At 36.7% G+C, this 24,578-nt stretch overlaps 1 protein-coding gene across 9 annotated transcripts in view; it reads right to left on the minus strand.

Annotated features, from left to right (window-relative positions):
• FER (FER tyrosine kinase) overlaps window positions 1-24,578 on the minus strand; it is a 434,834-nt gene that overhangs the window by 157,359 nt on the left and 252,897 nt on the right. For all 9 annotated transcript variants that reach the window (XM_025992805.2, XM_072736632.1, XM_072736630.1 and 6 more), the window contains one exon: window positions 6,790-6,846. In XM_025992805.2, coding sequence (XP_025848590.1) covers window positions 6,790-6,846 — 57 coding nt within the window. The remainder of the gene's footprint in view (window positions 1-6,789; window positions 6,847-24,578) is intronic.

Genomic DNA, 24,578 nt, shown 5'->3' on the forward strand with positions numbered 1-24,578 from the left:
CAAGTTTTTATGTATGTATATCTATTTCTTACATAATTACAATACTAATATGCAAGCATTAAAGCATTAAAATAAGCGTCAATGCTATTGTTGAGCAAGAAGTAACTGAACTAGGAGCCTGCTGGTTATTGGGTTTGAGTTTCTGGTTTTTTTTTTTTTTTTTTAATATTTTATGTGTTTATTCATGAGACAGAGAGAGAGAGAGAGAGAGACAGGCAAAGGGAGAAGCAGGCTCCCCCCAGGGAGCCTGATGAGGGACTCGATCCCTGCATTGGGGATCATGCTCTGAAACGAAGGCAGATGCTCAATCACTGAGCCACCCAGGTGTCCCTGGGTTTGGGTTCTAAGAGCAATGTTACTCTTTTATTTTTTTAAGATTTGTTTAGTTTTATTCAGAGAGCAGGGAGAGGGGCAGAGGAAGAGAATCTCAAGGAGACTCCCTGCTGAGCTTGCAGCCCCAAAGCAGGGCTCAATCCCATAACCCTGAGATCATGACTTGAGCTGAAAACAAGAGTCAGACACTTAACTGGCTGAGCCACCCAGGTGCCCTGAGCCATTTAACTCTTAGTTCAAGGTGTGTAGATTTTGTCATCAATAAACTTAAAATTGCTGAAATATTTCAATATATATTTTTAATATCTGTACATTTATTTGCATTTTACATTTAATTTCTGTCAGCAAAGTTTCTTTTCTTCTTCTTTTTTTTTTAAGTTACAGTGGAGCTAACAATGTTATGTTAGTTTCAGGTGTACAACAATGTAGTGATTCAGCAATTTCACGTATTACTTAGTGCTCATTGTCCTAAGTCTACTTTTGATCCCCTTCACCTATATCACTTATCCCCTACTCACCTCCCTTCTGGAAACTTTTCTTTATACTTAGAGTCTGTCTGGTTTTGGTTTGCCTTTTAATTTCTTTGTTCATTTATTTTGTTTCTTGAATTCCACACATGAGTGAAATCATATGCTATTTACCTTTCTCTGACTTATTAGCATTATACTCACAGGATCTACCCGTGTTGTTGCAAATGGCAAGATTTCATTCTTTTTATGGCTGAATATACCATTGTGTGTGTGTGTATATGTATGTATGTGTGTGTGTGTGTGTGTGTATATATATATATATATATATCACATCTTCTGTATCCATTCAGCAATCGATGGATAATTGGGAGGCTTCCCTATCTTGGTCGTTGTAAATAATGCTGTTATAGAGACCGGGGTGCATGTATCCCTCCCTGTGAATTAGTATTTTGTATTCTTTGGGTAAATACCTAGTAATGCAATTGCTGGGTTATAGGGTAGTTCTATTTTGGAATTCATTCATACTGAAATTCACGGCCCATCATCATTGACATTTTATCTTCAATGTATTCTTCGGTGATTCTCTTCACCTTTTTATTCTAACCAACTTGGCTCTCACTTGAGCACTCAAATGGTGGCTGAGCTTCCTTTTCCCTTCTGAACTGAAGTGATGATTTCCCTGTCACCCCTCCTCCTTCCACTGCCCTGGAGATGATATAAAGTCAACTATCTCCCTGTCACTGCTTTCAAACCATTTTCCCTCCTGCATTCCCAAAAACCAAGCTTTGAAACCTTATCATTTGATTATATATCCACTGCCCCCTTCAGATTCAGTTACTGAATCTGAAAATAGTTTCCTTTGTTTATTAACAATTTGAACTCCTGGAACACAGTACCCAGTGTTACTCCTGTCTTAGCTCTTATCAATTTCAATAGACACTTAAAAGTACCTTCTAATTCCTCAAACCCTCAGTTTCTTGAATATAATTGTTCCAATAATCTTCTACTCCAACCTATTTTCTAGGATCATACCTTAAACTTTGCCACTGTCGGGGTGCCTGGGTGGCTCAGTGCATTAAGTGTCCAACTCCTAATTTCAGATCAGGTCATGATCTCAGGGTTTTGAAATTAAGCCCTGTCCCGGGCTCCACGCTGGATGTGGGTCCTGCTTAAGATTCTCTCTCTCCTTCTCCCTTGGTCCCTTCCCCCCTTCTCTAAATAAAAACAAACAAAAAAGCTGCCAATAATGAACTCCACTGTAATACTTATTTTATTCATCCCATCCTCTGGCTGGCTTCTACATTCGCAACTTACTTCCTCTAGTATCTAGACGCCAAAAATCCATGGACTCTATGGGAACTTCTGAGTCTTTAGGTCTTACCACTTTTGTTGTTTAACACCACCCTTAATGCCCTTCCTTCCTTATCCAGTTTATTTTTTATTTTTTTAAAGTTTATTTATTTATTAATGGAAGACAGAGAGAGAGAGGCAGAGACACAGGCAGAGGGAGAAGCAGGCTCCATGCAGGGAGCCCGACGTGGGACTTGATCCCAGCTTTCTACCCAGGATCACACCCTGGGTTGAAGGCGGCGCTAAACTGCTGAGACACCCGGGCTGCCCTCCTTATCCAGTTTAAATTGTACAGTCAGCAAATATAACTGCTTACCATACATTCTCAACCTCATTGCTCCTCTTAATCTATAAAACTCCCCTGTCAAATCTACAATCCTGATTAAATTCAACACTCTGTCTAACTTGCACCTATGATGCTAAATGTGGCTGAAGAAAATCCACAACCTCATTGACTGGTTTCCCTTTAAATTCACGGGCACAACCCTCCAGGGAGCTCTTAATGCCGCTCCAGCAATTCTCATCTCTCCCTCTAAAATCACCTGTTTTTCCCTAAATTATTTCCAACTGCAAACCACCATGCTGTTGTGTCTGAGGTCTTTTTTTTTTTAATTTTTAAATTTAAATTTGATTTGCCAACATATAACATCCACTGCTCATCTTGTCATGTGCTCTCCTCAGTGCCCATCAACCAGTTACTGCATCCCTCCACCCACCTTCCCTTCCACAGCCCTTTGTTTGCCAGAGTTAGGGGTCTCTCAGGTTAAACACAATTCATCCTCTCGACACTACTACCACATATCTCTAACTTCCTTTTGCAACAAAGCTTCAAAGAGCTTCATCCTTGCTATCTCTAATTCTTCTCTTCTTGTTCTCTCTTCGTCTATTCCAATCTGGCTTTCTGCTAAAACACTCTCAGGAAACTGCTCAGCCAAATCACCAGTGGCCATATTGTTACTAAATTCAATGGTTAATTCCCAGTAATCATCTCATTTGACCTATCAGCATAATTCTGTATCACTGACTACTCTGTTTTCCCTGATATACTCCCTTCTCTTGCCTTCCAAGACATCTGATCTTCTGGTTTTCTACCTTTGTAATTGATTGCTTTCTCAGACTCTTTTGGTGATTTCTTCTCTTGTCTGAAGCCTCATATTAACATAGTGACCAGGGTTCAGCCTCTGATTCTCTCCTCTGATAGAGAAACACTCCGTACTGAAATCATCTAGTCTTATGGCTGTAAATGCCATCTATATATGGTGTATATATCCAACGTAATGTTATTCAACCATAAGAATGTGGGACATCTTGCCATTTGCCATAACACGGATGAAACTTGAGCACTTTATGATGTCAGATAAAGACAAATACTATATATACTATCACATTTATGAAATTTAAAAAAGCCAAAAAAAAAAAAAAACCCCAAATCTAAAAAAGCCAAATTCATAAAGACAGAGTAAAATGGAGGTTACAGAGGATGGCGGGGGCATATAGGACTGACATTGTCTAAGGGCATAAACTAAACTTTTGAGAAACAAGCACTAGAGATCTAATACACAGGATAGTGAACATAAACAGTATATGTTGTAATCAAACTTGCTAAGAGGCTACAACTTTCCAACCACAAAAAAAAGAATAATTACATAATGTGCTACAGATGCTAACTACTACTTCAATGACAATCATGTTACTGTATATAAATTTATTGATTTAATATATTGTGTACCTTAAATGTACATGTTATGTCAAATATATTCAATTAAAAATCTGAAATAACTGCTACATATAACTACCAAATATACACGCTACCACTGCCAATTTGTACTTTTCATACAGATCTCTTTTCTAAACTCCAGACTTGAGAGCCAGCTGTCTTCCCAACCTCTTCATTAGAAGAAAACAGATAAAACCGAATATATCCAAAACCTAACTTTTAATTTTATTCGCCGTAAACTTGCTACACCTACCTTCTCTCATGCCCCACACAGACTCCATCAGGATATTCAGTTGGTTCAAACATTAAAAATATAACCAGAACTCACAAGTTTTCACCACCTCCCCTGCTACCACCCCGATCTAGCAACAATCATCTATTAGTTAGGTGAGTGCAATTGCCTCCTAACCTGTCAACTTCTCAGTCTATACTCAAACAACAGCCACAGTGATCTTTTTAATAAGATCATGCTGCCCCCTCCACTCAAAGTCACCCCTCACTCAAAGTCATCTACTAGATGATCTTTTCATACATAATCATAGCCAAAGCAATAATGGCCTACATACAAGGTTCTACACGATTTACACCCTTAATGCCTCACCTACTTCGTATCCTATCACATTCCTCCCTGCTTACTGAACTCAGTTATGGCCAAAGTGTCTGTCTTGCTCTTCAAAGAAAATCTGTTTTGGCTACTGCCTTCTCCTAGAACCCTCTTTCTGAGATGTCCTCATGGCTAAAATCCCTTTGAGTTTTTATACAAAAGCAACAATTTTAATAAAGCGTACCCAGAACTTCCTATTAAAACAGCATTGCTGGCCAGCAGTACTCCCAATCTCCCTACATTTTTCACAGGACTTAGAATACTTTAATATTATAAAATTTAGCTATTTGTTATGTTTATTATTTATCCATCTTCCCCTGCTAGTTAGACTGTAAGTTCCATAAGATAACTTGTCTGCTTTGATGGCTGATGTGTCCCAAACGTCTACAATAGTACCTGGTACAAAGGAGACATTCAATAAATCTGTCAGGAGTGAGTAAAATTTCTTTTTTGTTAGTTTTGAAAATATTTCTTGAATACCAACTATATAGTAAATGCAGTCTAATTATATACTGAAGAATAAAAAAGAATAAAAAAGTTAAGAGTTCCTATCTCAATCTTCTATTACCACTGAATTTCCAAGTTTGTTAGTATAGAAACCATGATGAATTCTTTTTTGCTCATGCACTCTGAAGGAGTATACTGTAAATATTCATTAGGAATAGGTAGTGAAAGATTAAATCATAAATTAGCTTATACTCAAAAATATTAGCTGAAATTAAGCTACACAGTGTCTCTAAAGTTGCAGTCTTATTAAGATGATTAAATTTATTTAAAATAACCTCGTGTTACTGCCTTGTCATTGAGAAAATGTTATTCTCTGAAATGGCTCTAGCAACAATCTAAAGGTCAAAATCCCTCCTAAGGTACCATATCTCACATATTAAACCAAACATAAAAATAACTGAAATATTTCTTTTTAAGTGAAAATATTTTTTTCTTGGTACAAAAAAAAAAAAAGCAGTCCTTTCTATATATTCTATTTCAGTAAGTGGTTTATTTTACAATTTTTTTTAGTTATATTTTCATGGAAATTTCTTTGTAATAATTTTTGGCCCAATTACTGGTACTTGTTACTGACCTAAAGCAATGGAAAGAAGAACTACTTCCTTAAGAATGAGGAGAACATCACAAAAGAAATAAATGCATAAACTGCTGCTTTTAGTTTGAGATTCTTTAGAATTTACTAATAAGTATAAGCAGTCAATAGAAACTGCTTTTAAAAGCAATTTAATGCTCCCATTTGGAAAGGATATTTTTAAATAATATGAAGAATCCTACAAAGTGGATTATTTCAACAGGGATTTACTTTGTTAACATACATCAGAGCTTAAAACAAAACAAAACAACCGGAAAAATCTGTCAATTCATCAAGTTGACATTTGAATTAAAAAGTTAATAATCATTGCTTTCTTCACTTAAAATGCTGAGCCTTAAGTCTAGTACTGATCACTCAAATACATGAGTGATAGTTTTCTCTAAACTTTGTGAATTTTATATTATTTTTACATTGCACTATAAACCTATATTCAATTCAAACTCTCAAAAAGAAAACATCAATTAAATCATTAACAAAGATGTTAATATTTACCCATTGGGACTCAATCATAAATCAGCAATTAATAAATTTGCAAATAGTCCATTTGATTAATGATTACCAAATATCTGTCATTATTATTAAGCATAATACACTTTCATATGGCCTAGGAGTTGGAAGAAACTTCAAACTAGACTGGAAAAAAAGGACTTTCATCCTATATAGCTGCCTTCTCTGACCACTACCAGAACTAGCTATAAAATGAATCTTTATATTGAAAGCTGTCTTATCCACATAATTGTTAGACTGAAATCATGCATTCAGTGCTGTCACACACTGTGATTCTATACACGATCCTGAAATCTCAGAGAGCAGTAAGCCACTTTTTCTGAGCTATCCTGTGTAACCAGAAACAAATGGAATAGAACTATTGGGTGTTTAAACTTCTGTTACCCTCCATTTCATTCCCATCTCTGATCACTAGTTTTGGCTTTACCACACTGTAATGAACGCATCACAGTTTAAGTCCTTCCAGAGGAAAACAGACTATTTTAAAAAGCCAGGAAACATCCTTGAATTGTCAAAGACTTTCACCTATCTACTCCACTGAATACTGCAGTATTTGTAACAGATGTGGTACTGTGTTCTTCTGGGTTCACGTGGGATGTGCCTTGCTGCATGCTGGAATGTAAGAAAGGCTTTGGAGAGAATGGAGAAACCTACAGAGTGCAAAGTCACTGTAAAGGCTTGTGGTTATTTAGCTCAGCTGACTACGTACCTTGCCCAGTAATTCTCCCAATGTGACATCTTCATGATTGAGAACCCATTTCTTATCCTAGGGCAAAGAAAAAGAACAACCTTTTTAGCCCAAGCAAGAGTGCATTTCCTGTAAGATGCACTTGAGGCTGTAGCCAAGAGAACTAAGGGGTATTTCATTCAGACCATTAAATCAACAGCATACTAACCAGTTGTAACTTCAGGAGGTTATGAAACAAATTTAAGAAATGTTACTAAAACAATTGGACTTTAAAATCTACATTACTAACTTCTATCAGAAATCTCAGCCTTCAAAATGACAGTATCCTTGTAACCAAAACAGAACATGCCCTTTCCCTCCCATCATAAAGCTTAGGCTATACTTAAATTTGTCATTTCATAACAGTTGTGTCATAAGTACTTGAGAGAATATTCGTGTACAATGCAAAATGTCCAATTCCCACTTGATCATCTAAGATTACATTACTAACAGCTAATTTTTCCACATGTAAACGGGCCAGAGTTTTAGCTGTCTATGACACTCTTTACATGTAGGTCCTTATCTTTCCCAAGTATTTTCTTATACTATATATAAAGCAACAAATATCAATTACAATATCACTAGGGTACACAAGATTAGTAATGCAAACATGCCATTATAAAAGAGCATCCTATTATCTGCTCTCAAGAACTAATTACTACATAGGGAATATTTTATCATATAAAAATCTCATCTAGAAAAAAAATCAGCTAGGAAACAACACAATACTGTAAGGTTAAAAAGGCACATATTTATGGTGTGTGTGTATATATATATATATATTTTTTTTTTTTTTAAGAAAAAGGAACAAATAATGAAGCAAAAAAGGAGAGAAAGGAAGAAATGAAAGGAAAGAGGGCTGGAAAAACAGGAGCCTGGGAGAATCAAGAGAAGAAAAAGAAGAAAAAGTGTAGTCAGGCAATTAGTTATTATTCAGCAATAAATATGAATTTATCCCAAATACATGAAACAGAGGTTTTTGCACAACATTTTGCCAAGCTAGCTAAAGCCAAATATACTTTAAATACATGCAGGCATAATGAGTCCATTTACATAAACTGTTACAAATGGACAACGTATCTATAATGACATAAATCAGATCAGTGGTTGCCTAAGGCAAGGGTTAAGGAAGATGGACTGCCAAGAAGGAATTTGGGGGGTTTATGGAAAGATTCAATTTATTGATATTTTATTGAACTATATATATTTAAAACCTGTGAATTTGGTTGCATGTAAACTATTTCCATAAAGCTGATTTTTCTAAATGAAAAATGTAAAAAAGAAATATTACAAAAATGCTACTTTTCATTTCAGTAGCACTTTTGGGTTTAATTTCCACTCCACATACACTAACAAAAGTATACTATTAAAAAAAATGAAGTCTGACAGGCAGAAGAGTTATTAAAGTTACAAAACTGATTTGTTGAGAACTTTTTCCACTTCAAACAGTGGTAACATAAGAAGATCACATCAACTTTCTCCCTGCAAACCACTGAAAAACACTAGATAAAATTTAAGAACAAAAGCAAGAAAATCCCAAATTTTTGTTCCAGAGCTACTGAAATAAGAATAGCTGCGATGCTAAATCAAGGTTAAGGGAAGGCCAAAAGTCAAGTTAGGTAGAGAAAAGTTAAATTTATGTTATGAAAGGGACGTCTGAATGGAACTGGAGGGTATTATGCTGAGTGAAATAAGTCAATTGGAGAAGGATAAACATTATATGGTCTCATTCATTTGGGGAATATAAAAAATAGTGAAAAGGAATAAAAGGGAAAAGAGAGAAAATAAGTGAAAATATCAGAAAGGGAGACAGACATGAGAGACTCCTAACTCTGGGGAAACTGGGGAAACAAATAAGGGGTGGTAGAAGGGGAGGTGGGGTGACTGGGGGCACTTGATGGGATGAGCACTGGGTGATATGCTAGATGTTGGCAAATTGAACTCCGATAAAAAAAATAAATAAATAATAAAAATAAAAAATTCTAAGAAAAAAAAAAAAAGCTTGAAATGGCCTTAAAAAAAGAAAAGAAAAGAAAGAAAGGGATGTCTGGATGGCTTAGTGGTTGAGCAGCTGCCTTTGGCTCAGAGAATGATCCTGGGGTCCTAGGATCAGGTTCCCCATCAGGCTCCCCACAGGGAGCCTGCTTCTCCCTCTGCCTGTGTCTCTGCCTCTCTCTCTCTCTCTCTCTCTCTCTCTTTCATGAATAAATAAACAAAATCTTAAAAAAGAAAAAAAAAAAAGAAGACCCAAAAGTCAAGACCTTTTGGGCTACCTTTAGATTATGTTGATTTTGAAAGTAGCAGGCAATAGGTAAAACAACAACAATAAACAACCACACACACACTAAATGAAGCTCTTTACCAAAAGAGATAATGAAATAAAAACAAAAATGATGAGTAAATATAATAGACTTTACTTCTCTTGCATTCTTTAAAATATGCTTGACAAACAGAAAGTATAAAATTTTCTGATGAATTTTTCGACTTAGATGCAATACATATGAAAAGTACAACAAGGAGGGAAAGGTATAGAGACCCACACTGTAATAACATTTCTGCATTCCACTTGAAGTGTTAGGGTATTGATTTTTTTGTATATTGTGAAAAGTTAAATGTTTTTGAGAGTTTCTAGAGCAAGTACAAGAAAACAAAACAAAAAAAAAAAAAACAAAGAATAAAACTACAAAGCAACATAATCAAAATACAAGAGAAAAAAATGTAATGGCATAGTAAAAAAGTGTTCAAATAAGTCAAAAGAAGATAAGAGAGGGGAAAAGGAAAACAAAAAACAGAATAAAATATACAATGGTAGTCCTAAGTCCAAATGTATCAATAATTACATTAAATGTAAATTATCAAAATACACCATCTAAACGACAAATTTTTAAAAAGAATCCTAAAAAGCAACTGTATGCTGAAGAAACTCAGTAAGTATATTTAACTGTTTATACTAGTGTAATATAAACTTGAAAGTTTATTCAGTGGATTCATTATAGCTTACAACTTCAAACTTCATTCATTCTAGCCCCAGAATGGCAAAAATTAACTGACTTGAGATTCATCGTTTTCTTTTCCTTTCCCAAAAGGGACTACCATATAAATGGTGAAGAGAATAGTGAAAACTAGAAATACACACCTGAGACACTGTTCAAAGCTAGTCTGCTACTACCATAGCAATAAGACAACAAAATGTAAATACCCTCTTTTGGAAGAAAGCAGGACTTCTGAAGAGAGCAGAGCAGTCAAGAGGTCTGGTCTAGCTCATAGTGTATACAAATGAGCTCACTCTACTCAGAGAGACTACTAGGAAAGATTTTTTTTCCAGGACTCACTTGTGGCACAGTTGTATTACAACAAGAAGACAAAACAGTCTGGAATATACCATGCTATGCCAACTTACTAAAAGAAAGCCAAAATGTTGAAGTAGCATGCTGGATAAAGAATGGAAGCTCAGAGCCTGGCCCCAAACATATCCTATTGTATATATACATATGCTCAGTTATACTAGAAATTCTAAGATAAGTGAACACAAAGCTAAATTAAACATGGTCTTTATTCTTAAGGACTTTAATATAAGCATATTGAAAGTCGAATCTGAAAGAAACGTGTGAATAGTATGTAGTTTGAACACTGAGGTATATGTGGTCCATATAAAGAACATGGTTAAAAGAGGCACACAACACATGGAAAAGTTTCCCAGGTTTCTCAAAATAACTTTCCCTTAATTTTCTACAAGTTACTAAATAAAGAAAACCATAAAGTTCTTGCTCTAGGTGGTCAGAAGTCATACACAGTGTTTGGGGGGAAGAAAACTCTATGCTACTCTCCAGGACTCTTCAAAGGGGAAAAAAAAGGTTAAGTTAATGCTGTTTTGGGTAGAAAAATGAGACACAGTAGGGTATATATAACTGTACATGAATGAAGCAGAGAGGCTGCGCAGAAATATCCATGTTTCTATTATCTACTAGTTGATAATTGTCATCATCTACCAACACCTGCCTTCTCTCCAGACTCCTCTCAAACTAAAGGATTTGTTATTCTAGTTCACTCCCAACAAATTTTCTCCTAGTCTACCATGCTGTCTTTGCAATGGGTCCCAAGTCACTATCATTATTATTTTTTTTTAAAGAAGGAGAAAGAAAGAAAAAGGTGGTGAGGAGAGAAGGAGAACCTGAGGAAGCTCCACATCCAGCATATAGCCTGACACAGGGCTTGATCTCACAACTCTGAGACCATGAGCTGAGCTGAAATCCAGAGTCCGACACTTACCGACTGTGCCATCCCTCCATCCCAAGCCACCACTTCTATGGGACTATACTGGAAAGGAAAAGATGCAAGGCTGGGGAGGAACATAGTCCTGGAATTTGAAGACAGAACTCCTAAAGCATATGTGTATATTCCATTAGACCCTTTTAAATGGTGGTTAAGATCTATACGTTCCATACATTACCAATAATCACTGCTAGCATTGCTTCTCGAAGAAAGCACATTTCAAAAAAATGAAATAAACTTTTAGAGTACACTATTCAAAATGTTACTTAAAATATCACATGGGAAATATAGCAGATGATTAAGACTTGGGAAAAAAAACCGTATTTTGCTAGAGAAATCACAAAAAGCTTCACAAAGGTAGAATTTGAGATAACCTTGACCATGAATGTAATTCTAATACACTAAAATGAGAAAAATACATGCAGCAAAAGCATAGAAAGAAGGGAGAATCTTCTAAAGAGTAAATACAACATTATGATAAAAGAAAAGAAATCTTAAAGGAGAAGAGTGTTGGATGAAAAACTAGAAGTACACTTTCTGACCAAACCATGGTGTTTTAAATGACAAGCCATCTAGTATTCACTTAATTTCATAACCAGGAGTCCCTAAATTTTTATTATTCAACCCATTAGTTTTTTCTTTAAATGCGAGCATTTGCTCCACTATACTGATACATAATATATATTATATAGCCTCCTCAAAACAAGAAATTAAAATGAAACGGCTACTAGACAAATTGGTGTAAATACAATCCTTCCTGCTCCTTTCCACTAAGTACAACTAAAAACCATGGAGATAAGGTGAGGGACAGTGAAAGAACTTTGAAAGGTGGTGAGGGAATTGAATTGCTTTGGACCCCAGGAATGGGGGAACAACATAACAGGGTGTCTTAAGTCTCATCTACACAACAGAAGGAGGCTCGATTCTCTACCTCACAGTAGAAGGCAGTCCAGGGAAACCCATCTCTCCTGGATCAAACGGTAGTCCTCCCCAATACCAGGTAAACTCAGCACCAACAGCAGGTGGATGGACAAGAGTAAGTCGTCAGAAGAAACGCTCTTTTGCTCTGGACCAGAAACTCCCCTGCCTTGTGAAAGAATACTGGGGGGGGGGGGGGGGGGGGGGGGGCAGAAGCACTAGTAAGATGAGCCTGTACACAAGCAGCTAAACCTGGAAAGTCTCTTTCTTCCTATGAAAGTGGTATATGTTCTACCCCCACCAAGAAATACCAAGCGAGCTGGGCTGTACTCTCAAGGAAAATACCACCACAAACAGTAGCCTGGCCTGTGAAGCCTCTTTGTCCCTACAGACCTAAGACTTCTATTTCCTGTCCAGACACAGGCAGCTGAGGACACTGACAGAGAGAACACCACAAGCACCCAGCCCAGACAGTGCACTGTATTCCCTGCAGGCAGGGAAATACTGACAAGCAAAGAACCAAAGAACTCATGTGCCTGATACTCCCTTCTCCTACAGTGAAATATCTGGCAGCCCAACCTACAGAAATTCTTTCCATCCCAACACAGCACTAAAGGAGCAAGTGGGAACCAGATAAACCAGCAAACAAAACACCACAAAGACTCTGAAAATTAAACCATCATTGAAGCCACAGTCTACCTGCATGTTTTGTTTTTTTTTTTTTAAAGAAAGGGGGTTAATTTTTATTTATTTATGATAGTCACAGAGAGAGAGAGAGAGAGAGAGAGAGAGAGAGAGGCAGAGACACAGGCAGAGGGAGAAGCAGGCTCCATGCACCGGGAGCCCGATGTGGGATTCGATCCCGGGTCTCCAGGATTGCGCCCTGGGCCAAAGGCAGGCGCCAAACCGCTGCGCCACCCAGGGATCCCCCACCTGCATGTTAAACCCAAACGATGTGAGTGTGAGTCCTGCAAAAATAAAAGATTTACGTAGGACCCAGAGTCTCCCAACAAAATAGATGAAATGCCCAGGGTACAATAAAAAACCATCGATCACACCGGTATATAAGAAAATTACAGCCTGAGTGAGAAAAAACAGTCAACTAACACCAACATGTAAACAGATCAGATGTAATTTTGATAAGGATTTAAAAGCAGCCATCACCAATCATAAATTCTTTTGAAACAAATGGAAACATAGATTATCTCAACAATAGAAAGAGAAGTTATAAAAGAGAAAGAAATGGAAATTATAACATTAAAAAGTAACAAAAATAAACTCACTGAGTGGGCTCAACGGTAAAGTGAAAAAAACAGAATACAATCCCTGAACTTCAGGGCAGATCAAGAGAATTTACTCAATTTAAACAAAGAGACATTGGGTTGGAAAAAATTAACAGAGCCACAGGGACAATTAGAAAAGATCGAACATTTGTGTCATCAGAATTCCAAAAGAAGTGGAGAAAGACGGGATTAAAAAACTAATCCAAGAAATAAAGTCTGAAAACTCCCCAAATTTGGTAGAAGATATAAACCTACAAATTCAAGAAGCGGACAGAAACTTACTTACAATAAATCCAAAGAAATTCAAGCTAAGACATATATCATGATTAAACTTTTGAAACGTAAAGTCTTGAAAGCAACTAGAAGGGTGAGGCATTACCTACAGGAGAACACCAATTTGAACGGGAGACATTTCTCCTCTGAAACTATGAGGTACAGGAGAAAGTGGCACAGGAGTTTTCAAGTGTTGAAAAAAACCCAAACTGAACGGCCGCTGAGTGTGGTAAACTATCTTTTAAGTATGAAAAGAATAAACAGGGATCCCTGGGTGGCGCAGTCGGGATCCCTGGGTGGCGCAGTGGTTTGGCGCTTGCCTTTGGCCCAGGGCGCGATCCTGGAGACCCGGGATCAAATCCCACATCAGGCTCCCGGTGCATGGAGCCTGCTTCTCCCTCTGCCTATGTCTCTGCCTCTCTCTCTCTCTGTGACTATCATAAATAAATAAAAATAAAAAAAAATTTAAAAAAAAAAAAAAGAAAAAAAAAGAAAAGAATAAACAGACATTCTCAGATGAAGCAATACTCAAAGGATTCAGTCAACAATAAACCGGAAGTGAGTGGTAGCCGGTCCTTCCTGCAGCTCAGTGAGTTTCTCTGGATATCCCAGGTGCTCCAGTGGGGCAGACCGCAGTCAGGAGGTTCATCGGGACAGGAGAGACAAAACACAAATGGTTTGTAGGACAATTCTATCATGCTGGACTTTCGCAGCTCCTTATTAGGAAAGGGTTCACACAGCAGGACAGTTTCACTGGATTCCTGATTACTGCCACAGGCATGGGGATGACCCTTAGCTAAACTACTGGAAAAGTTACTGAGTAATGTCAGTCCACAGGCCTGGAGAGGCAGGCCAAGATGAACACGCTGTCGGCACGTCTGAGGCAAACACAAGGAGCCATGGTGTGCTCCTGGGGCTTGGTCTGGGGTCCTCACCTCGGCTGCTCAAGTGGCAGCGTGTGACCAGCTACCTTTAAAAACCCTGGACTCCAAGACCCAGAGAGGATCTCCTGAGCAATGACTTATCACAAATGTCTCTGCAGCCTGCAGGTGGAAAGGAAGACATGAACGCGCAAATGCCGCATAATTGAGGCAAGTCAGCCTGTGTCTGATCTCGCCGTTGCTGTTCCTCTTGTCCTTGTGTATGTCCTTCACTGGGATAAACCTGAGCCTTGAGAAGAACTTTAGGTTAAGTTGCAGGAATCTCTCCAGGGCATCCGAGAACTACCATGTGGTGGTGGGACACTCTGAGGCTCTGAGCAAGGAGTTCCTGAGGTAGCAGATGACAGAAACTGTGCTTGAATCTGCATTTTTCTGATTCCAAAGGCTGTGTCTTTTCTAACCAAATAACATGGCCTCCCACTGCCTCCCAAATTGGAATAACTCAAAACAATGCCTATGACTCAAGTGCATAGAACTACTATCATTCAATTAATAATTTTAATTAACTGAAGCAAAGTGGGTCCTACATTCTATTTCAAGTTTCAAATTCTAGTCCTAAAAGGATTTGACTGGTGGTTACAGGGCTTTCAGCAAACAAGTGCTATGTAAATCAATTCCGGATTGCTCTTCACTCACTGGTTTTACTAGATTATAATCTAATTTAAAGCTTTACATTTTGCACATTCACAATTTTGGCATCAAAAACATATTACAATAAAACTTTCAAGTTGTAATTAAGTGAAATGGCTTTAAGTAAATAGCTGGCCAAATTATGAATCAATTTTGTATAATCTTTATATAATTTCCAGTCTAAAAAAGGAGCTCACACTTCAGTCTCCAGACCACTAATTTCCACTAGATAATATATGACAAAGCTTCCATCCATTTTCCTATAATGACTCTGTACCAGTTGTTCTATGAGATTTAAAGAAACAATGAAAAAGCAATCAATGAAATTAAGCCATTATTATAGTATTTCCCACTTTCATGAAAACACTGTTCTTATAAATCCTCCATCTTCGCACATGAATAGGTGTAATAGTAGGCATGAACTATAAAAATAAGCAGAAATGAAACCTAATTACAGCTTTAAAATGTTAAAACCTAAATCGCAGAATTACTTTGGCCTCCCAAAAGTAGCTATTTAAAATGAAGTGAACAAAGTACCAAATAAGCCATTTCTCCTTTGTTCACCTGCTGAAGACAACTACCCACAGTTGGCCTGGGCTGCAGGGGACTAATGGCACTTCTTGGTGGACTGCCACAGGGTGCAGGTGGTCCTTATTTATTATGCAAACCAAGCCCTGCCAAATCCCTCCGGGATGGCTGTGCGTTTCTTTCTAAAGGTATCCTTTTAAAGGGCTTTATGGAGATAGAGGGACATGCTTAAAGTCAGATCTCCAACAGGTAAATCAGAGTAATTAGTGATGTAAGTGAATGCTTCACTTTGATTCCTGCCTAGTTCTATAAGAAGAAAGGTCCCCTAAAGAAAATACTTCTACTACTGCAGAAGGATCTCAATCTAGCCCTATAGCTCTTGCCCATATTCAAAATTCAAATGAAGAGAGTTCTTTTGAGGAAAGAGTGAATTCTATTTTAATGTAACATTTTCACTCTTCAGGTTGTTTTGATAATTCTGCCTTAAACAAATGCAAAACAACTCACTAATATTACAACCTATTTCCTAGCATGAGCTAATGTAAGGTAGGTCCAGCTTGTGAATTTAGTTATCAGAAATAGTGGAAATATAAAGTTTTATCCACCGCATGGTCAAAAGGATGGAAGGAATCATCCAACAGCCTAGTATTTTTTTTTTTTAAGGCACACATTTAAATACACGCTTTGAAATTTTTTTCACTCTGAAGATTAACACCTAAAGTAGATGGATGGGCTTTCTGAATATACTGACATTTCAGAGCTTTTATTTTGAAGCCACAGCACAACATATCATCTTAGAATAATTAACAAAATGCCACAATACGGGACATAAAATGATTGTCAGAGTCTATAATTTTTCTACTATTCATACTGAGACATAATTGGTATCTCTACTTTTCTTTTGTACACAAGTTTTCAGTTTGCTTCATTACCTGCTTAGCCTGCTAAGCACATTTGTTCCACTTTAAATCTCAGCCATTGCTTATTTTTAGAGTCCAAGGATTACTCAGAACGTGTTCAGCTTTGTCAGTGAAGTTATCAGGGTTACATCAAAGTGAAAATCCTTAATGACAAGTATGCACAGTAGTCTGAATGTATGGAATCCATTTAAGAAGTAATTGAATATTTCTTTAAATGCTCTGTAAATTAATAATCCAAAAGCTGTTTCCCCTAAAATGATTTTTATTTGGGAAAGACTTATCACCTTAGAAGATATCTCATTACAGGTGCAAGTTACATGATATAGGTTTTTTTTTTATGTGTATCGTATACTTTTATCCTTTCTAGAGAGACTTTTATTTCTTTTAAAAATTCATGTCTATTGAATTTCTCTACTTATATAATTATCTACCAGTATACTATTATGGGGGAAAGGCTGTACAACTCTGTACATATACTAATTTCCTAATTCATTTTTATTCATCTTGACTTTAGAAGGTGTCATTTTTCTTGACTAAAACGCTCAGAGCCAACAGTTATACCCTCCCAAAGGAAGGAGTGCAGGTGCCCTAAGTGAAAAAATGCTGATACAGACCCTTTCCAAGTTCTGGACTGAGTAACTGAAAATCAACCAGAAACATAGGCAGATTCAACTTAGTCTATCAAATCCTTATAAGAAGTAACTTACGATTCATCTCTAAACACTATCATTTATAATTCCTTAAGATTAAGGCAAAGTACAGATTCTGCTCTCAGGAATTTATTACCCAGTGAGAATAGAAGAAGGGAAACTAGAGAGTATCTTTATTTTTAGAGAGCAAAAAAGACGAGACTTCTAGCCCTTTTTTTTTAGTTTAGCATCTATCCTTGCTGTTCCCTACTCATACTTTGGCCATTAAGTAGATAAAGTCTCTGTCAGACTCATTTAAAAAAAAAAAAAAAAAAAGGATTCAAAGAAATGATGGAGGACAAATAACAACCAACACCACATAAATACAAAGAATTGTAATAGTATGCATGATTATATGCCAGAAAATTAGACAACCTCGAAGAAACAGATAAATTCCTAGAAACATACTAGGAATTTCCTGTACCAGGAAGAAATATAAAATTTGAATAAAACTGTCATTAATAAGGACATTGAATAGATAATCAAAAAAACTCTTCTAACCAACAAAAGTCTAGGACCACATGGCATCGGAAATGTTTCTATCAAGCATTTAAAAAATGATTCTATCAAGCAAAAAAAATCGGTTAATATCGATTCTTCTCAGACTACTCCAAAAAATAGAAGAGGAGGGAAACCTTCCAAATTCCTTCGACAGGAAGATGAGGTCTGTATCAGGTGGATTTGGCTTTCTTCCCAGTGGCTAAGCGGGAAGGAAGAGACATGTCTTTGCGTTGAAGCAAGTCAGGGGCTTGCTCCTATGGACCTCTCTCCACCCTACATGTGTGGTGGCGACCTCCTAAGAAAGAGGTATACAGGAAATGACAATTGTCTTTCCTCAAGGTATACACTGGATGGTCCTTTGGTAGGGCGAGTGGATTTATCTCTGGAACCTGACACTGGCAAAAAGCTACTGAGTGGCACTGAATCTTCTTCAGTATCTCCGATGGCTAAGGAAACAGAAAGATCCTTGGCAACGTGGTGTGGCGTGAGCCTTCTGTGCTACATAATGGTTAAGAGGGATGCTATAGAGTCAAACTGCTTGGCCTTTAAATATAGCTGTGCAATTTTCACCAACTTTGCCTCTTTGAGCCTCAGTTTCCTTATCTGCAAAATTAAGATAAAAATAGTTGTTGCCATATATGGCGGTTCCAATTATTAAGTGAAATCTTTATAAGGTGCTCAGCAAAGTACCTAACACACAATAAGTGCTTACTGAACATCAAGCATCCTTCTTACTCATTAACCCTCAAACCTTTGGCAGGAGAAGAGTCCATCGTCTCTCACAGCAATCTACCCAAGCACCTTGCCTTTCCTTTTAGGAAATAGGATCCTACTCGAATGATTCCTTGCTCCCAAATTTCAACAAGTATTTATTGAATATCTATTCAGGCATTGTGATAGACATTGGCTGAAGAAGGTGAAAGAAGCAAAGCTCCTTGAGCATAGGAAAAAAAATTTAAAAACGTTTGAAAATTACAAAAAAAAAAAAAAAAAAGACACACAACACAAATACTGAGACAGAATAAAAGTGTAGGTAACCACTTAGATAGCTGACATTTAGGCAAAGACTGACACCAGGTGAAGACACCAGAAGAGATTATACCAGATAGAAGTGAGAGCTGGAACAAAGGCTCCAAGATGTGGGAAGAGGGTAGTATGTTCAAGAAACAGGGTCCATTTTCAACCCTTGAGTTCCAGACTTGGATAATGATTACCTACTGATGTCTTTATTTGAATGTCTAACCGTATCTTAAAGTAATCATTTTCATAATAGAACACTCTACTCCTATCTCCACCCAGAAATACGTTCCTCTCAGAGAATTCTCCATTTCAGTAACTAATATTCATCCAGCTTCTCAAACCAAAAATCTTGAGAGTCATTCTTTAGTCTTTTCTTTGCCTCATTCCCCATATACAATGCATCAGGAAACATTGGATTTACTTTCAACAGATAACGACACATCTATTTTCTGTTCATCTCTACTCCCACTACTCAAGACCAAGCAAACATTATTTCTCCCCTGGACCACTATAAAAGTCTTAACTTGATTTCTTTATTCTATCTCCCCCTCACGTATACTCTGAGTGCATGACGAGAGTTTTAAGTGATTTTTAATGCGATTAAGAACCTGTCATTCCTCTTGTTAAAATCCTCCAATAGTGTCCCATTGGTCTTAGATTAAATGCAAACTCTTTTCAACAGCATACTAAGGCATGATCTTGTTCCTACAGATCTGTATTCTCATTCCATTCTCTCCTTCAAGGGTCTCTTTTTGTTCTTTATACAGACTGAGCCTTTGGTTATCGTTGATTTTGAACCTCTGTACATTTGTACTACAAAGTCACTTTACCTGGAACTTATTTCTGTAAGTTCTTTCATAGGTGACCCATTTTTATGCTCCAGGTCTTTGACTCAAATTTTACCTCCTCAGAGAAACTTTACTTGACCATCCTATCCAAAATGGACTTCTAAAGGTAGTACTCTATTTATACATTAGATTATTAAGATTTGTGGGGCCTATTATCACATATCTAAACATGCAAAATGATTTATCAACTTCAACTGAATAAATCTGTATTTGATAAACTTGATAAAGTTGTATTTGTACTTGGACTCCCTAACAACCTGGAAGATAACTCCCTAACAACCTGGAACGTCAAATATTCACTTCTGCAGGGATCTGCACTAGAACATGACAGCACAATGAGAGTCTGCTCCAGGCCTCATGCTCCTAGCCTGCCCTTTTCTCTTCCCATTCATGATCCCATCACATTCAAGGAGCCTCTCATGTATATGCCTACATGCACTCCATCCTCTACATCCAAGCTGCATCTGTAGAGCCTGTGAACAACCACTCATTGGACACTCTTAGGTAGTCCACCCTGAGAAAATAGACCTGAGTCGGAGGTCTGGGCTGGCCATGGAGGCAGGCTGAGGGTTGCAGGGACAAGGAACCTCAAGTCTCAGAGACTCTGAAGGGAATGTTCAAACTACACGTGGGCATATATGCCAGGGTCTACAAACACCTCAACTACAGGCAGAGTGCAACTGGTGGAGTGCCAGATAAGGTCACAGTGGGAGCTGTGTGAACTCCTTTGGGTCTAAAAACATCACCACTTCACCATTTCACTTAATTTTCTATGATTATCTCAACGTTTTTTTTTTTTTTTTCCTTTTCTGTATCTCCTCCCTCTAAAAGATAAGCTGCACACTCATAGGGGCTTTGCCTATCCTGCAATGTCTGATACACACATGGTAGGTATTTAATAAACACCTAATGGGTCCTACTTCTTACAGGGAAATAACATGAAAATACAACCAGTCTACTTTATCACATGGCATATACATTTGTTTATCCAAAAGTTTTAGTGGTTTCATAAAATAGTTATATAAATACTGAGAATCTTTCACTTTAAACTAAAGGCTAGTAGTTAAGAATTAGGCAATAAGAAAGCTTAGGTTTAGAAGAAAATATTCTAGTAGATTCTATATTTAGCATATTGAAAATCTGCTTCTAGCAAATCAGAACTTAGCAAATGTTAGACTACTAAAAATGAAAGCCAATTCCATTTGTCAGTTGGAATTTTATTTACTTGATAATTATGTATATAAACTACTATATTATGTATTTTGTATCAAATTGCATCTCCTAGGACAAACTTTATCTGACTATGAATTTCTAGATTTCAAGATTAAGAGATCCAGTAGGATTCCACAGCACAGAATCCGATATTACAGTCCCTGACATCACTCCTAGTCAGGTCCAAGAAAACCTAAAAGACATTCACTTAGTCAAAATTTAAATTTTACAATGCTCTTACATATCTGCTAAAAATCTGAGTCATTGGTCTCTGAATCTGATCATGCAGTGAAATATTTTGGCATGTGTAAAATAAGACATGTGTTACACAGTGACATTGAAATTATTCTTATTATGTGATGCAAACACACTTAGAATGACTTGCCTTTAAAAAAAGAATAAAAGTCAAATGGTTCCTTAACTCCCAGTTACAGGTATCCCAATAACATGCTGGTCTTTATACTCTGAAGGTAATAAAACCTTCAATTTCATTTATAGTATCAAATCAAAGAGGATCTTCTTAACATATTTTAATACCAAACCATGGGTTTCTAAGGAAGGAAGGAAATACCAAAACTCTTGAGCCAATTATAGTGCACCACAATTACTCAACTATTAAGATAATCAAAAGGAATTAGTTCCAGTAAAAAGGCTTCTTGTTTGGCAGTGGCTGAAAACCAACTCTGAGATATCTTTATATACTCTATGAAAGCCAGAATCCCATTTCTACTTTGAAATTTCTGGTGGCACAAACACAAAGTAATAAAGCAGAACAAGAGAACAAATTCTGACCCCCAAATCCACAAAGGTATAACTTAATAAAACAATCTTTCTCATAGGTCAAGTTCTCTATCCTGGAATGATTTCCAGCAAGCCCACTTTAATAACCCAAAATCTCCTCCAAGTCATGAAAGAAATTATAATATTTATAAAACTTATTTTTTTCTCCCCTTAGTCCTCAAATTAGTCATTTGATAGATTTCTCTATTTTTAAAAAAAGTTTTATTTATTCATTCATGAGAGACACAGAGAGAGAGAGAGAGAGAGAGAGAGAGAGAGAGGAAGAGACACAAGCAGAGGGAGAAGCAGGCTCCCCAGAGGGAGCCCAATGTGGGACTCAATCCTGGGATGCCAGGATCAGGACCTGAGCCAAAGGCAGACATTCAACCACTGAGCCACTGAGGTGCCCTGATGATTTCCTTGTTATATAATAAATACTGAAGAATGTTGGCTCATTTCTCTTTTAAGCTGGTCTTTAGAAGATTTATATATAGGAATTTTGAACTTATTTCTACAACTGAGGCCAGAAACACTATCAAATTTATGCTTTATTATATATGGCTATAAAGTAGTATTATTTAAGCACGGTTTCAAAGTAATCTTATTTCACCAAACAACTTTGGAAATCCATTTTAAAAACTGCCTTCAGGAATTAAGAACATTTGCAAGATCAGATATTCACACAGGGTCAATCACTAACAGCCAGAACTGGAAGATGTGCTAGTCAACCTTGGCCAAAAAAAACTGGACTGCAAAGGAATAAGATCCATTTTGTCACTTGATAAGTTACCCTTTTCAGAAGGCAATTCCAAAGGAAGCTAATTCTAAAAAAGAATTAGAAGAATTAGCCTGGGTGGCTTCGTGGTTTAGCGCCTGCCTTCAGCCCAGGGTGTAATCCTGGAATCCTAGGATGGAGTCCCTCGTCGGGCTCCCTGCGTGGAGCAAGCTTCTCCCTCTGCCTGTGCTGTCTGCCTCTCTTTGTCTCTCTCATGAATAAATAAATAAAATCTTAAAAAAAATTAAAAATTTAATTTCTAGGAAGATGCCACACTGTTTAATTTTTCCCCCTAAAATGATCTTTAATTAATTGAAGTATGGTTGACATGCAGGTTAAAGGTTAAAGGTTAAAGTTTCAGGTGTGCAACATATCTCCAAGATAATCCTGATAATAAGCTTGTATCATTATCATCAGTATTGAGATTGGTCTTAATACTCTACAGAAGTATGCTTATGACTTACTTCTTCTCTGGGATTCCAGAAGAAATGAATGGCATCCATCAGACCTCCTTGTAAAGTTATAAGAGTATTTTTCAAAAGTTAGCCTGCATCATCTGGAGCACTTTGTAAAACAAGATTGATGGCTCCCACCATCTCTGATTTAGTAGGTCTGGCAGTGGGCCCAAGAATTTGCATTTCTAAAAAGTTCCCAGGTGATGTTGATGCTGCTGCTCTACAATCACCTTATGACATTACTAACTCATAATAGTTTGGCCTTTATTTAGGTCTTCCCTGGTAACTTTCTCCAATTTGTATAATATTTTAGCAGGATATAACTGGTCTTCCAGATTGTTCATTAAAAATAAACCTGTAATTTCAGGATGTATGAGGGCAAGGCTAGTTGGAGAAAAGGAAATAGGCACATAAAAGAGCTTTTCTATGAAATTAATGAGCCACAGAATGAAAAGTCCCCAAATCAACTGGCATACATTGTCTGAAGCTTATCTGTTAATCCAATAGCAAAACCTAAATGCAAAGAAAGGAACACTTTTTGAAGCTATAGAAGATGGAATTCAAGACCCTTAATACATACTAATTTGTGTGGTTTCTGCTTCTATCTTTTAAATTATTTTAATAGTTTGGTGTTGTATGTAGTGATGATCTGCATAAATTAGCTCTGACAATTCACCTTTTGAGTTAAGACGAGAGGCTTGTCAAAGTCATGTGGTTAATAGCTGTATTACTCAAACTAGCAATCAAGCTTTCAAATATTCTGGTTTTGCATTTTTGCCAATTATTTGTCCAAAGGCTAGGAAAAGATACTTATTCAGAAAACAGCATAGGAAAAATGCAAGTCTACAGCTTGAGTCCTTTCTAAAAGTTATTTTCTTTAAAGAACACACTGAATCCTTAAAAATGGGAATTATAACCATGACATTTTAAAAGATTATACTGTGCCAGACACTGTAATGTTTCCATGCATATGATTCATATGATTTTATATATGTAAGTTTCCATTTTAGTCTACTACGTAATTTTAAGTCCAGTTTACAGATTTAAAAAAACTCTGAAATTTAGATTGATAAAGTAATTTACCCATTCTATACATCTTTACCATAGGAGATGAAGAATTTCATTGTAAAGCCTGTGTTCTTCACTACCCTTTTAAATGAAAATTTAAAAGGGGTATAAAATTCTCGTTTATTTGAAGTCCTCTACATGTACTATCCCCAATGATATTATTTTAAATCTATATTAAAGCCATATTAAATTGATTGTTTCATCAGTTCCAAATATTTATATGAATATGAAAACAAATCTCTTTTTAAATGGGCAAGATAAAGTAAAACTAGTAACTTTAATGATCATTATTCTTTCCAGTCAGTATAGAAAATTCCTGTGGATAACCTGACTTCTTAGATTGGACATCTAAAGCACAAGCAACAAAATAAAAAATCAACAAGTGGGACTACACCAAACTTAAACGCTTCTGTACATACACACACACAAAGACAACCTATGAAATAGGAGAAAACATTTGCAAACCATGTATCAGACAAGGGGTTAATATCTAAACATATAAAGAAATCCTACAGCTCAATGACAAAACAAAACAAAACAATTTTTTAAGTGGGCAGAGGAACTAAATAGACATTTTTTCTGAAAAGACATCCATATGGCTGAAAATACATGACATAATGCAACATCCCTAATCATCAGAGACATGCAAATCAAAACT

The sequence above is a fragment of the Vulpes vulpes genome, chromosome 14 (assembly GCF_048418805.1).
Source record: "Vulpes vulpes isolate BD-2025 chromosome 14, VulVul3, whole genome shotgun sequence".
NCBI classification, from domain to species: Eukaryota; Metazoa; Chordata; class Mammalia; order Carnivora; family Canidae; genus Vulpes; species Vulpes vulpes.